Source organism: Herpailurus yagouaroundi, unplaced genomic scaffold (assembly GCF_014898765.1).
Source record: "Herpailurus yagouaroundi ecotype Mexico unplaced genomic scaffold, PumYag 77, whole genome shotgun sequence".
Classification (NCBI taxonomy): domain Eukaryota; kingdom Metazoa; phylum Chordata; class Mammalia; order Carnivora; family Felidae; genus Herpailurus; species Herpailurus yagouaroundi.
Genome location: NW_024412388.1, coordinates 26,166,973 through 26,183,323, shown reverse-complemented (window position 1 = coordinate 26,183,323; position 16,351 = coordinate 26,166,973). Strand labels below are relative to the sequence as shown.

General features: G+C 45.9%; 1 protein-coding gene across 3 annotated transcripts in view; it reads right to left on the bottom strand.

Moving 5' to 3' along the window:
- Positions 1-9,487: 9,487 nt before the first annotated feature.
- The window catches only part of CUNH1orf94 (chromosome unknown C1orf94 homolog), a 37,226-nt gene continuing 30,362 nt past the window's right edge, over positions 9,488-16,351 (bottom strand). For all 3 annotated transcript variants that reach the window (XM_040468628.1, XM_040468620.1, XM_040468632.1), the window contains 2 exons: positions 13,841-14,037; positions 9,488-9,937 (listed from right to left, as the gene is read on the bottom strand). In XM_040468628.1, coding sequence (XP_040324562.1) covers positions 9,862-9,937; positions 13,841-14,037 — 273 coding nt within the window. In that variant the 3' untranslated portion in view covers positions 9,488-9,861. The remainder of the gene's footprint in view (positions 9,938-13,840; positions 14,038-16,351) is intronic.

Genomic DNA, 16,351 nt, shown 5'->3' with positions numbered 1-16,351 from the left:
GCCTGAAATGCCCTCTTCCCCAGGTCTCTGCAGGTCACTCCCTCACCTCTTTCTGGCCTCCATTCAGATGTCACTGGTGACAGCAACGATGTTAATTTCTTCCTTCACTAGAGTACAAACCCCATGAGAGCAGGAGCTTTGTTTTGTGGTTGACCCTCATCTCCTTCCATATAGTAGTTATTCAATAAATATGTGTTCAATGGAGCACTCCATTTTAAAATAGTTTTTAATGTTTGTTTCTTTTTGAGAGAGAGAGAGAGAGAGAGAGAGAGAGAGAGAGAGAGAGAGTGGGAGGGGCAGGGAGTCTGAAGCAGGCTCTGTGCTGACAGCAGCGAGCCCGATGTGAGGTTAGAATCCACCATGATCTGAGCTGAAGTCAGACGCTCAACTGACTGAGCCACCCAGGTGCTCCAGAACATGTCCATTTTAAAGAAGAGACTGAGGAAATATTTAAGTGTTGTATCCAGGCTTTGAATTCAGACAAAATGGTTCTAGAGTTACTACTAACCACTCTGTTTTACTGTCTCCATTGTTCCAGGAAACACCTTAGCTTCTATGTACTCCTCTACTCTTGAATGTGGGTTGGACCCTGTAACTCACTTCTAATGGATAAAATATGGCTAAAGTGATGGTATACCACTTCCATGACTGGGTCCATTGCAAAAAGTCTGTGACTTCCATCTTGCTAGTACTTTTTCTTGCTTTCTTGCTTATTTGCTGCCATGTTGTCAGATGATCTATAGAAAGCCCCATGTGGCTAAGAACCAAAGAAAGGCCTCTAACCAGTAGCCAATCTTGCTAATAAATGCATAAATATTCACTTTGGAAGTGGATACTCCCCACTTGGGCCTTCTGATGCAGCAGTAGCCCCAGCAGATGTTTGAACTGCAGCCTGTGAGAGACCCTGAAGCAGAGGACCAGCTGAGCCACACCCAAGTTCCTGACTGACAGAAGCTGTGAGCCATAAATATTGTTTTAAGTCACTACGTTTTGTAGTAATCTGTTACACAGCAATAGAAAACTACTACTACAGCCCTCTGTATCTCCACAGCTATGTTCTACGATTGCAGAAACATTTTAAGTGATACTTATCTATATTTTCCACCCTCCCATCACCCATCCTATAAGCTCTTTGTGTGCATGGAATGGGGCTAGTTTATCATTTTATTTGTGCTTCATAGAACATTGACTGTTTCATACTTGGAGCTCAATAAATGATTGTCAACAATTATTGACAAGTCCCTCATTAGAAATAAATTGGAGTTGGGTTTATACATCAACCTATGAGTTGGTCAGATCTAAGGACCCACATAATGCTCTTGAATTTTCAAAGCTCGGAAGCACAGCCTAAACTGTGGGCATTCACCAGTCTCCCCTTCCCCCGCAAGAGGCCTCACCTATGTGGCCAGCTGGCCCCCTAGATGGTGTCTCTCTCAACTTCTTTAGCATCATAATTCTTGAAGCTGATGTTTGGAACACTAAACCACATGAGAGGACAAAGTGACCTGCCCATCCACCTATTCTGATTAATACACTTTTAAACCTCCGAAGAAAAACCATTTCTCCTCCTTCCTTTACACCAAACAAAGATTTAGCCATAAAATTCCGGCTTAGAGTAATCACATCCTGAATCAATGGCTTCTGTTCTGGGTTTAAAAAAATAAAAGAGAGAGAGCCCTCTAACATGTTCATTTTAATTTTAAAAATGCTATTTTAAATGGTAGGGAGCCTTTTAATTCTCCACTCTGGGTTATAAAAAAATAATAGATAGGCAGAAATGTGTTATTAAAGCTATTTTTCTTGGCGTTCTGGTAATTTAATAAACTGCTGAAGCTAAGCCTTGAGACTTTATGATGCAGCAAGAAGACGACTTGTCTGTTGATTAATAGTTTCTGATCATCCCCCACCCAACCCCCCTGCCTCCTGGGGTGATTCCTGAAGGACAACGGGTGATTTCTGAGGAGTGGAGATTTGGACAAATGTTGTGCAAAAATGTCTTGTTCAAGAAAGTTGAATCTCCAGGAACATCCACACACCATTCTTTAGAACTTGGGGTGCTAGGGAGCTGGTTGAGGTAGGTCCCAGAAGGTAATGTTTAGGGTAGTTATTTCCATATATGACAACTTCGGAGCATTTCACTCATGTCAAGATCACTGGGGAATGTCTGAGTGTACTCGGGTGCCCATGACAAAATACCACAGACTGGGTGGCTTAAAGACAGATAATTATGTCTCAGTTCTGGAAGCTGGGAAGCCTAAGGTCAAGGTGCCAGCAAGGTGGGTTTCATTCTGAGGCCTCTTCTTTTGGGTGGTAGGAAGCTGCCATCCTGCTATGGGCTCACATGACCTCTTTGTGTACATGTGGAGAAAGATAGCAAGCTCTCTGGTGCCACCTCTAATTTGGGCACTATTCCCATCATGAGGGCCTCACCCACATGACCTCATCTAACCCTAATTGCCTCCCAAAGGCTTCATTTCCAAATAGCATCACATTGGGAGTTGGGCCTTCAACATATGAACTTGTGATGGGCACAACCATTCAGTCCATAAAAAGACTATTATTAAGTTATTATTACTAATAATTATTAATATTAATATTAACTATGTTATTAATAATAGTTATTAAATATTGTTATTAAGTCTTCATTACTTGGCTTCAAATGAACTCCCAATGATCCCAAACCTCTGCAGACCACTTTTCTGTTTTGTCTACTGTCTTTTGTTGAGAAGGGATACTAAAGGGAGCCCCAAAGCTGGAGGAGATAGAAGGGGCTTGTTCGTTCTTGTGTGGCTCCTATTCTGGTCAGCATCACCTTAGCAACTTTCCAATAGCAACAGTTGTACCCAGGTTGCCATTTTCTCAGCACTTGTCCAATCAGCCTCACTGTGCCTTCTTAGAACACCAACATCAGTAGGCTGATACCTCCTCCTAAGAGGTCTTTATTCCTACCCCAAGGGCCCCTTCCTCTGAATCCAGACTCCAACACCAAACAGTCCCTGGTTCCCAGGCCCATATATCTGAGTTTCAAATCCTCAGTGCTCTTCCTCTGGGCTTCTAAGTTTTTGGGTTTTTTTGTTTTTTTAATTTGTTAAAACATTTATTCATTTTTGAGAGGCAGAGAGAGATGGAGCATGAGTGGGGGAGGAGCAGAGAAAGAGCGAGACACAAAATCTGAAGCAGGCTCCAGGCTCTGAGCTGTCAGCACAGAGCCCGACACGGGACTTGAACTCACTGACTGTGATCATGACCTGAGCTGAAGTCAGACACTTAACCTACTGAGCCACCCAGGCAACCTTGGGCTTCTAAGTTTTAATAAATCATCCTCTTCTCTTTGAATGGTATCTGCTCTCTGCAGTTGTTACTTCTGTGTTACCTTTGAATTCTTTTTCTTTTCTTTTTTCTTTTTTTACTTTTTTAGTTTTCCAATTCCTTTATTATTTATTTATTTTTTTGCATGTAATCCTTTAAAATGTAGATAGACTAGCATTTTCTAGGCCTGCTTCTCTCCTTGTAAAAGGAAGCAACTGGTAAATACATTTCATGTATGAGACTGACCTCACTAAGTCAAGTTTCTCCTCCTTTTGGGAACTGCTTGGTTGTATGATTGTGACATGGAAACCTTCCTTGTTGGAAAGTTTTCTTTCTTTAGAGTCAGCTAACTCTGTGATGGCCGAGAATAGGATTGTCCAACTGTGTAACTCAGCACCTAGCCCAATGCCCAATGTACAAGGCAAGTAGTCAATAAACTCCTACTATGTGATGAATGAATAATTGGATGGATGGATGGATGGATGGATGGACGAGTGGATGGATGGATGAGTGGATGGAAGGATGTATGTATATATGTATATATGAATAAATGAGTGGGCGGATGGGTGGATGGATGGATGGATGGATGAAAAGATGACAGTCTGATCTCAAAAACATTTAGTAGTGGGGTGAAATAATCCTTTTTGAAGAAATGGTGTTACTTCCTTTTTGAGTATGTGAATTAGGATCAAGTTTGGCTATGTGGGAAAGAAACCTACATAACCATGGCTTTTAAAAAGAGTTCACTGTCCTCTCACAGAAGCAAAGTTTGGAGACAGACACTCCAGGGCTGGCCCAGGACCTCCACTATTATTACAGGCTCTCTTCTTCCATCTTTTTGCTCTACCTACCAACTTTATACTGTAGCTTTGACCTCTAGAAATCACACAAAACACTTTGCCTACACCTCATTTGGCTAGAACTAAGTCACATATTCCGGATGGCCATGTGCCAATCTGAAAAATGAAGTTCTATTACTAAGGAAGAAGGGTGAGATGCATGGTAACTGGAAATCTTGTCATACAGAGGAACAAATAACACAAAACTGAGGATGCCTCCCCAAAGGAGAAAGGCTTGGAGAACCTGAAGTCCTGGAGGATGAGTTTCAAGGCTGAGAGTTGATCTCCCTGCTTCAGAGATTCCCTCCCTTCTGGGGCTGCTTCTCTCCCAAGTCTGCAGTTCACACCGCCCACTTCTTATGACAATGGCTTCACACTGGAAAATGACTTAGTTGTCTGAAAACTTAATAGTCATTAACCGCATGATATAAGATCCAACAAAAGTCATTCACTCTGGGCTGTCTTAATATAAAAAGGGAAGGAAGAAGAAAGTAGGTAAGAACATTGAGTCACTTACTATGTGACCTTAAATAAGATACTTAATCACTCTGAACCTTAGTTTCTGCATATGTAAGACACATACTACAGTTATTATGAACATTACATCAGATAATAAAGGTGATGTATACAACAATGTGCCTGCTCCATTGTAAGTGCTCCATGATTAATAGCTGTTATTATTTTATTAAGTATTTCTGAAGCCCACAAAAACATGCTACTCCTCAGCTTTGTTGCTTAAACCCCACACGGACTATCATTAGTTTTGAGATTTGCAAATAAATGTTCTGAGATAGGGGATTGGGGGTTAGAACTTGAGAACATATCAGATGAGAATCAGATGCACGAACCAGAAATACTAAAAGAGTGATCACTAACAGAGTGATCTAACACTCTGAACTGGGGTGGACATCCTGCTATGTGCTCTCATATGTCCCCATAATAACTTCATTACTTTTTGCAGTAACTGTGATTTAATGTCTAAGCTTATAACACAGGGGGGGCAGGCACTGTGTCTGTCCGGCTCACCGCACATCCCTAAGAGTCTCAGTGAGTATGTGCTAGATGAATGGGATGGAGAGCTGGTTGGAAGGGACACAGAGAAGAGCTGGGAGTTTTCAACCCTTTTCAGACCTCACTGTCCAAATCAGGGCAAGCACTCAGTCTCCCTTTCCCCCATTCCCAACCATTTCTAGAATTCCCTGAGAGGTGAGCAGAGTCAGGGAGTGCAACGCACTGGAAAGGCATTGGGCATTGGCTGCAGCCCTCCCTTAACTGTCTCCTCCTGATAAATTTCTTAGGGAAAAAATATTCCTGGGGACTTCTGGAAATCCGACTCTCAGACATCCTGGAATGAAGGCTTGGACAGCGGGTCTGTGTCAGAATGCAGCTCAATACAATTCAACAAGCATTTTTGACACCCAGCATGTGCCAGGCACTCTGTTAAATGGTGTTCTATATACAGTTTCTCTTCTTAATAAATGCTTACTTTTATGCACATAGTCTAAAAGCTAACTGGTGCTAAAAAGTCATGAACGAGGCAAGGACTCCTGTACCTCCATCCCTCCCAAACCCATTCTACTTCTCATAGGCGACTCCTTCAACTCTTTTGGCTCTTTATTTTGGGATTTACCTCCACATTTCTTGATAATTATGTGTATTCTACTCTCTGGAATCATCGATTTTAGACACTACCTACTGACTTCCTCTTATGGTAAGTGAGGATTTTCGCTTTATTCACACGTCTCTTCTCACCTCCACCCTTTCACTACAGTTATAAACAATTTTTGATGCAGTCTATATTGGAGCTTTTTATTATTATGACCACGTAAATATTGTCCACTGCCAAGTTAACAATTGTTTCATTTTCCACTTGAATTTACAGCTATGTCTTCCCACCCCCACCAACCGCTATAAAACAACTCTCAGCACAATTTTCTACACGGTCAACTCTGTCAGGATAATCTGGCTTTTTTCTCCAGCCCCTAGGGCCCACTGTAGACATACCTCCTTAGGTCTCCAGCTTCCTGCTGGACGGGTGGTAGTGGCTTCCCAGGCTCTGCCACATGGTTTTGAGCTGAGACCTTCCTCTTTTATCACCACAGATGCCTCCTTAGCCTCCCTCCTGCTCACGTTCCATTGGATACTTGCTTCCCACATTCTGTGCCTTTTTCGGCTTATCTACTTGTCTTAGTGGAGAACATCCTCCCTTAATTTGTTGACAAAGGGGCAAAGAGGTAACATTTTTGAGATTTGCATGTCTGAAAACACCTCCATTCTACGTTTACAGATAAAAATTGAGTTTTAAAATTCTAGGTCAAAGATCATTTCTGATCTAAGTAATGGCAGCTTTGTCCTGGGATCTTCTAAGTTCACCATATTACTGTTGAGAAATCTGATCCCGTTCTGATTCTTGCACATTTGTATGTGAGCGGGCTTTTCTGAAATGAGACTCCTACCTTTATTCCTGATATTCTAAAATTTTACAGTGATATGCCTGGGGGGGTTAGATCTTTTTAATTCATTTTGCTGAACACTGGTCTGGGCCATTATATCCGGGAAATTTTCTTGTGCTTTTCTGCTAATACTACCTTCCCCTTTATCTTCACTATTCTGCCTAGAACTCTTGTTAGCCAGATATCTGGTGTCCTGGATTGATCCTCTCATTTTCTCTTGTTTTATCTCCTATAATCCATCCCTGTGCCTTTTTTTAGTTCTCTTTTCCATGAGATCTCTCTGATGTTAGCTTCCAACTTTCTTTGCTAAAAAATATCAACTATCACTGCTTTAATTTCAAAAGCACTTTCTTGTTCTGATTTTTAAAAATAAGTATACAGCATATTGTCTTATTTTCTAAATGTACTATCTTATCTCCCCAAGAATATTATGGTCTGTCTCTTTTTTGGTTCCTTTTTACCTTTGTTTTGATCCATTTCTTTCTTGTTGGGGATTGCCTATTCCTATTAAGACTCAGGTCTTTTGGAAGCCTGGGTGGCTCAGTCGGTTAAGCGTCTGACTCCTGATTTTGGCTCAGGTCATGATCTCACAGTCATGAGATCAAGCCCTGCGTCAGGCTCTGTGATGGGCACAGAGCCTGCTTAAGATTCTCTCTCTCCCCCTCTCTCTCTCTGTCCCTCCCCCACTTGTGCATGCTCTCATTAATTAATTAAAACACTCAGGTCGTTAAAAGTTGATTTGCAGCTTTTGTGATGGACATAATCATAGGATAATTTTTATTGGTGCCTTCAAGTGTTTTTGGGTCAGTTCAGCTTCTCCAGAGGATCTCCCAAACCCTTGCCTCTTGGTTAAAATCTAGGTGCTGGCATTAGGTGGGTATGTATATTCTGCTTAATCCCCATTTTAAATCTGGACTCTCAATTCCACAATCCTTATGCATGGCGTCCAAGTTTCCCCAGAAAAAATGCCTCCTGTCTGCTATACATGCTATCCATGGCCCCTCGCTTTGTGTGGTCAAGATAGAACCTACTTTCTGCATCATATCCTCGCTTTCAACCCTCTCCAGCCCACCTTTCACGGTGTCCAGTACCGGACTCCTACTGAGACCTTCAGGGCTCTGCAGAAGAAAATCGTTTGCTTCTTGTTGATCAGTGTCCTTCAGTGGGCATCTCAAGATGATCTTCCCCTGTTCCACTGAGGTATTTACTATTCCTCTATCCCATTTCTGCTTCCGTATATAGTGGATGGGATTGCTGGCTTCTCCTAGTTTCACTGAGAATGGAGTTCATATGGGTTTTCTTGTTCTTGCTATTTAGGGGGCGATTTCAAGAGAAGAGGGACAGAAACATCTTCACTCCACCATTGTAAAATCACATGTCTGCATTAAGTAGACATAAATCTATATTAAGTCTACATTCTCTTTTAATCCCCACAACTATTCACATAGCCATTCATAGAGCTGAGGTTTAGAGAAGTTAAATTCTCCGCCCAAGGTCAATGTCGGAAAGTGGCTTAGAACCCAGGTCTCGCCAAAGGCAAATCAGTGCTTTTTCTCTTACTCTCTTCTATCTCCAAACACCCTAAGATCAAGAGAGGGTGGTAAATGATGGTCCCACTTGTGGTTAATACCTGGAGATACAATGCCAAGAAGCCCTTCAGAAAAGGGGTCCTGAGTTTGTCAGAACTCCTTGGCAACTAGTGTCTTTCAGAGTTCATGGCAAATCTAGACTGTTAGCCAAAGGAAAAAAATATATATACTAAAAATAGTGTCCAGCCTTGGGGAAAGGGGCTAATGAACTCAGAAGGAATCCAAGACTCAGGCCACAGAAAAGGGAGGGGGCCTAAGTCCTAAGAGAACTTAGAAGATAAATTGATTTCCAGGTTCCCAACAGGAAAGGCTAGTGAGGCTAATGGTGTCACCCTGTAAGGTCAAGAGTCATGCTCTTGTAAGCACGGGGCCAAGGCTGCCCCAAGACATCGGTGACTTCCAGACCCTGACCTGTCATTGCTGTCAGGATCGGGCTCAGCCAGGGTGGGGTTGAGCTTTCAGGTAACTAATAAGATTGGTAATAGAGTAACTTATAACTGATACTGTTGGCCTGTCTCATACGTGCATAGCTCATTTTTTTTTTTTTGACCCAAGAGTAGGTCCCTAAATTAACTCCCTTTAATGTCATCTTGTTAGAGTTTTCTAAAGGATGATCCAGGGGTTCCATTTCACAGACCATCCCTGATCAGGGATGGCCCCCTGAACCACCATGGGGAAAATGATGGTGTGGCTTTTGTCAGGTCGAGGGGAACCGCTGCTTAGCGATGCCACCTGCCATGGGTATGGGGGAGTTTAGTATGTGTGCTATTGCCAGATGAGACCATCATCTCTTCCCAGAACTGTGTCCTCCACATGTGTGGTCAGGATGCTCTCAACACCCTTATTCAAGTCACTGATAAAAGCTGATCGAGACAGATCAAAGGGCAGTGCCATCAGGATCAGTTTTGTCATTGGCCTGGGGCTTGGCATTGATAGACAATCTCTGGATATAGTCCGTCACATTTAGGATTATTTTTGGAATTGATTTCCAGATCAAATTTCCCCATCTTGTGTCCAAGAGAGACTTTTTCTGTAAAACAGCCACCTGAGCAGAGTGTCCTTCTTTTATGTCCACTCCTGAGATACATCAGTTGGGATGTTGAGAAGTGAGTGGGTCACCGAAGAGAAGAGTAAGCCCTTCAGTTTATGATCCCTGGGCTCCTGTATTTAGACAGCAGCACTTTGAGGACTCCGGCCTGTGGTTTCTTGTCATGTTCTGGGTGAACGCTGTGTCTCGTGCGTGGGAGAAATGAGCAGTGGAGAGAACACAGAACATCACAAAAATAAACAGGCACACTCCATTTCAAGCAGCTCTCACTTTTATCATAAAATACAAACGTTCTAAAATTAAGTGTCTTATTTCTATTTTACCAACAACAACAAAAACAAAAAATCACTCATGTCAGCTAAATACAGGTGCATAGATGGCTGAGCAGGTGAGTGTGAATAGGAGGGAGGTGCATGTGTGGCGGGTGGTGTGTGTGAGGGGGGCTATGTGTGTGAGAGAGCTGGTCAACAGATGAGTCTGGTCTTGCTGTTTTCTGTCTATGACCTGGTCGGAGCCTTGGCTTCTCCAACTTCATGCCACGCTGCTATTACAGAATCCAGAATTCCAGAGTCCTTAGCCCTGATCCAAGGGCTAAGGTAGGAGGGGGGAGAAGAGAAGACCATCTAAAAATTTATGCCATTCCCACTGGAGGAAAAATAGGGGCTATTCATCAAGGGCCCACCAGCCGTCGAGCCAAACCTGGAAGAGAGAGAATACAGCATCATGATGAAACTCCTGATGTTAGCAGAGATATTAGAAAAAGTAATACATTAATTTTGTGGCTGTCAAGGACTGGGTAGATCATGACAGGCTTGAAGGCTAAACGCGTTAGCATAAAAAAAAAAAAAGCTTTGGCTCTGGGAAAATAAAATATTAAAATGATCCAATTGGAGGGCAATATAGAGCTTCTTCTGCCACTTCCTTAAGGCAAGGAGCCCCTGGCAGCCTGTAAGGGACTGCCTCTCTGGGGCCAGTGCTCCCCCAATCTCCAGGACCACACAGCAGGGAGCCTCTCCGGATCTGAGCACCCTACCTGTGGGCCTAAAGCCATTCTACCTGCCTTAGAGGACCCAGGTGTGTCCTTCAGGAATGCCACCACACCACGGAACTCAGGGCCACGTCCCAGTGGGAGACCCCGGAGTCTAGACCGTCCCAGGGCTCCCTGACCCCTTATCAACACCAAACAAAATCAGGCTTTCCGTTTCAACACCAGTGCGAGGAATAAGCACTGAGACGTCACTGAGTGCCTGGGACTTAGTGCTTAGACCAGCAGGGAAGGAAAAGCCAAGAGTATTTGAGCCTCACCTTCCAAGCGCAGACCACTTTTTCTCCCCGGCACCACACTCCCGTTCATACTTCAAAAGAGAGTTCAGAAGCCATCTCCTCCGTGACCCCTTCCCTGACCTCTCCAGATGGAATCATTTACTCACACTTCTGGGATCCTACAGCAATTTTTTCACCCATCTGCTAGGATACTTGGAATGAATGGGAACGGAGATCAGTACAAATCGCAGCGGAACAAATGGCTAGATTTAGTCTAATCCAGGGATTCTCGGTCCCTTTTCAGCTGGGCAGATGCATATTACAGAAGACGTTCACGTTCACCACACCCTCCCATGAATTAATGAAAGGAGAAGAGGGAGGGGGTGGGGGAGGGAAGAAGGAATGGGAACAAGCCACCGCATTAATTTGTAATGCCTCAGCTGGTATCCAGATCTCTCGCTCACAGTGTCATGGGCAAGCAAGGCTTTGGGTTAGTTAGATTCCCCTTTCATTAAATAAATTCCAGGAGAGCAGGGACCTTATCTGGACTATTTGCCACTTTATGCCCAGGGCCCAGCCCACGACCTGGCACAAGGGAGATGCCTCATAAACAATTATGCTGGCTCTAACCCCCCTAACCCCACCCTTTTTTCTCTCTTCAAAAAATCACATTGGAAAAGAAATGATGGAAAGTGATATTATAGGGATACACTGGATTCCACTCTGATTTACAAAAAAGATCACACATAGCCCGTACTTCAGCATTTCATAATTACTGGTAACAAATTACTCAGGACACACCTCATATCGGATTGCCACGCCCCGTGAATCTAGGCCACCCAGGCTGGGAACTTTCGATGGGTTCAATTGTCAAGGGCATGGTTTGGACAGGACGTTCATTAGAGAGCCAGGAGGAGAGGTAATCCCCATGGACTAGAGTGATCCAGGAGTGATTCCTGGAGGAAGAGGAGGAGCTTGAACTACCTTGCACATGGCCAATTGTCCTGGTTTGCCTGCAACAGTCTCTACACTGGCATTTCCAGTGTGATTATTCTTTGTGCTCCTTTTAACTCTCAAACTTATTGTTGTTTGGAAGATAAACCGTGTGGTTATCCTACCCCAATGAATGCATGCAAACTGATGTGGCAAAGGGAGGGGGCCGCTCGGCTCCTCCTTCCCTGACAGCCACCTGCTCCTTCCTCTCCCTCTCCACATGGTTTAGTCTCTTGGTTCGCTTCTTTGCTCCTGACGCTACTTGTCTTCCGAACTACCCGGACTACACTCTCCCCCAGGGTCCCTGCATGCTTCCTGCCCAGCGCCGCCTCTCCTAGACCTGTTCAGCCCAGATGGCTGGGAACCCCAGACACCACGGCCCTGCCTGGCACTCCCTGCATCCTAGCCCACGTGCTCACGTTGCTCTGTGATCCTTCCCTCTCCCCCTCCAGGAAACACCTCCTCCCTGGCCTCCTATACTCCACCCTCACCTATTCCTTCACCCACCTCACTAACGCTCCCTCTTAGAGCCTCTGTGGCGTCCTCCACAACTCCCCAACCTCCCTACCTGTAGGAGGCCTAGGGCTCAGTCCTTGGGCCTCATCTCCTCTCGATGCACACATACTCCCTGGGCGATCTCATCCCACCCCGTGCCTTTAAATATCATCTATATGCTAATGACTCCCGAATTTATATTGCCAACCCCAGCCTCTCCCTTGAGCCCCAGACCCACACATTCACCTGCCTGTCAACAGCCCCACTCATATGTGTAACGGGCCTCTCAAATTTTGCATATCCAAAACCAAACTGCATCGACAGACCCGTCTTTAAGAGTCATTTTGACCTTAGTATTTTGGCATTTCCACTGGTTCAAATCAAAAACTGAAGAATCATGCTTGGCTTCTCTCCTTCCCTCCTTCCACATCCTGCATCATCAAGTCCTGTCAATTCAACCAAGAAAATAAATACTCCAGATCTTTTCACTTATCTCCTTCCCACGGTCTCTGCCCTAGTCCACACCGCCAGCACCTCTTACTCCGACAGCTGTCAGGGCTCCTATCCTGCTCCCCTGCACCAGCTCTTGGCCCGTGGTCCAGGCTTCATACATTGGCCAACGTCCTCTTCTTTAGACGGAGAATTAGAATACGTCCTCCAAAGGTTAAAAGCGTTAATGGCTTCCCACTGCTCTTAAAACTCCTCACCATGCCCACCAGGCCCCATCTAGTTTGGCCCTGCATCCTCTCTGATTCCAATCCCACCCACTCCCTCTCCTACGCGCTATGCTCCAGGAACACTTCCTACCTCAGGGCCACTGCGCTTTGTATTTCTGCCCAGAGAGCTCATCACCTATATATAATCCCTCATTTCATTTAGATCTCTGCTCAGGAGACATCCCTTCATTCTCTCTCTCCTAACCTCTGGCCCCTGACACGTGAGCTGCTTGTTTATTTCGGAATTGTCTACTTCTTCCACTGGAATGAGAGAAGGAAAACCTTTGCCTTGTTCCCTCCAGGAACCACTGCCTAGGACAGTGCCAGGCACACACGAGGTCCTCAATAAACACCTTTTGAATGACCAAATCGCCCCTCTGGGGAGACCGGGGCCTGCCCCCACCTTGCCTCACTTTTCCCATCTCCCTTTCCTGAGCACGAATGTTAGTTGAAGATTTGGTGGGTGGGAATGAGCGGCCGTGTGCTGTCATCTTAAAACAACAAACATAACTTTATGGCTGACCAGCAGGTAAAATGTGTGTGGAATTTTCGGCTAAAATGTTGAGTTTGTGTTGGCTGCTTGCGGTTAAATCCTTCTCATCTGCCGTTTGGGGCACTTCGGAGGAGAAGCGTGAGGAGCCCTGATAAGCAATGGAAGCCCCTTCAGCAGGCCTGTTACAAAGTCAACAGGATGTTGGAGAGATTAGCCTGGGAAGGAGCTCAGGGTGCAGGAAGTGGGGGGAGAAAGCTGTAAGAAGATCGCCTGGCCGTGTCCTGTTGTAAACCAAGCAAACAGGTAAAGGCGGGTGTGTTATGCTCCACTACCGGCCACCTGCTATAGACAGTGCATCGTCATCCACTACAGCTCTGCAGCTACGTTTCTGCAGCCAGACTGTGGGGCCCAGCCCCCCGATGGGCCTACAGAAGGGGCCCGGCAGGCCCCAGACCGGCCTCACCTCCACACCGGACCAGTCCGTGACCCACATAGCATCCTGACAGGCACAGGGCCCCTCCCTCCCGTCAACCATGGAACGTACGTACCAAGAACACACCAGCGAGGCCCGGAGCACTCGCCTCCCCTCCCCGGCAGCTTTCTGGGTACCAGGTGGACTCCCAGCGCGAGTTGAGGACTCACCCGTACGCCTGGGGGACGAGGTACTGCGGCCCATCTCCTGCCATGGGGGAAGGGTCTCGGGGATTGGCGGAGAGCTTTGGAGGTGTCCTCTGAGGGTATGGATAGCTGGGCTGCACAAAGGGGATGTAGCCCAGCAGGGGGGTGTAGGAAGAGCGGAAAATCTGCTGTCCCATCTGCTGTGGATTGTACGGTGTCACCTGCAGGTCAGAGATGAGAGAGGGGCTGGGTCCCGCAGAGCCCACTGCTTCCAAACCTCACGGTTCCCAGCTCTAACCCCAACCCTAATCCCAGGCGCCACCCCCCCCCCCCAGCCCCTTGCCCCTCACTCATTGTGGGTATACAGAAGGCAATGTGTTGAAACGGCAAAAGCACAGGGCTCAGGTGCTGTGTCTGACTGGCAAGGTACTTAATTTATCTGAGCCTCAGTTTCCTCGTCTGTAGAATGGGCAAACACTCCCCTCCCCCAACGGACTCCCCTGAGTCCGCTGATATAAGTGAAGAGACTGGCACGTAATAAATAGTACATACATTTTATCCCCATTCTCTGCCCCACCTCCCTACCTGTTCCTCTGTCAATAACCATCCCCAAAGCCCTTGTCTCTTACTTTTACTGTCAAAAAAAAGCTGTTGAGATTTATATGTCCCTGGCCTCTACCTCAGGATCTCAACAGATTCCCAATGCAAGACAGCCCTGCCCCGTGGAAATGCCCGTGACAGGTGATGGAGATGTCCTGTGTCTGCACTGCCCGGTATGGTAGCCGCCGGCCCCATGTGGCTATTGACTGACTACTTGAAATGTGACTGCTGTGAATGAGGAACTGAATTTTAAACTTTACTTAGTTTTAATTGACTTAAGTTTAAATAGCCACATGTGGCTAGCGGTTACAGTACTGCACAGTGTGAGTCTGGGAGAAAGGGCACAAAAAGGCAGTGGGATTCAGCTCACACTCTGGAGAAAATTAGGAACTCAGTGGGATTTCAGACACTACCTAGATCCGACTCCCACCAACGGACACGCCAGGGACCCTATCTGTCTTATCTACTGATATCTTCTCAGCCTTAAGACAATGCCTGGCACACAGAAACTGGTCAATAAACATATAGTAAATGAATGAGTGCAAGAGAGAAAGAGAGAGGAAGAGGAGGGAGGAAAAAAGAGGCCACTAAGTGTCTGCTTGAATACCTAAAGTGATGGGGATCTCATTACATGTTAAGCACTACGTTCTACTACTGACAGCTCCAAACGTCAGAAAACTCTCTCTTGGACAGCCATCCTCCTGTGTGCTGAAGGGAAAATTGGGGAAACTTCTGGGCTTCCTCTTTGAAAGCAAGAGTCTGGGGTCCAAGCTGCTCAGGGATTCAGCACACAGACAACCCTCTCTCCAACACTGCACATCCTATCTCATTAAAAAAAAAAACCAAAAAACAAAAAAACTCACAAAGGCTAGGGTTTATTGAGTGCTTAGGGCATGCCCAGCCCTTCATACAGATTCTCTCACTCAAACTCCAAACAGCCCTGGGAGGCAGGACCATTACTAGTCCCACTGTAGGAATGAAGAAATGGGGTTCAGAGAAGTTAAGACCTTGCGTAGTAAAGTGCTTCAAGGTGTCAGAGTTGTAGTGGGAAGCCCCAAGGCACACCGCTGTACCGCACCTCCACGCATGCTCCCTCTGGAGGCTGGAGGTATGCTCCTCCGTCCTGGCCCTCCCCATGTCTCCCCCAGAGGATACACAGGACTGGGTGATGCTGGACATGGGCACCAAAACCCGAAGATGACAAGCTGAAAGTCAGAAAGGGTCAAGGGCTCAAAGAGAGAACCCAGGAAGACACCTCCCAGGACAGACACCTGCAAGAAAATGGCAGAAAATCCCCCTGGTTTTCTTGGGGGTGGGGGTGGTGGGTGGAGTCCCGGACCTGGGAGGAAACTGACGTGAGAGAGGAGACGGGGGTCCTACAGCTGATACAAACTTTCTTTAGAAAGGTACCCTAACTACATGTAACAGCTAAACACCATACAACGGCCGCGTATGCCATTCTGGAACCATCTCCAGGATACTCTCTGCTGATGAAACTAATGTTAGAACAGTGTGCCCAGAAAGCGGCATTTGTACAAAATGTTTGTATCAATAGATACCACTGGAAAGATGCTTGAGGAACCAGCAACAGTGACTCTGACATTTTTAAAAATTTTGTACCGTGTTCTTATATTACTTTTTCAGATGCACACACGCCCAGAAGGTCGCCTCAGTGCGAACTCTTTGGAGCTAGGTGGGGGCTAGGTGGTTGGTATCACTGTTTGTGGGGTGGGGGTGACTGACTGAGATTCTGTGAGCCGGACTGTCTCCTCTCTGTTCTTCTTCAGGATGCAGATTCCCTACTGCTAGAGAAACAGTTCTGGCCCAGCTAATAAAGTAGGATCTATCTATGGGCCCTTCTCTACCCTCTGGAACATTCCAACATACTTCAGGTCAGGGGGGCAGTTTGCAGAGAAAGGGTGGGGCTCCCTGGGG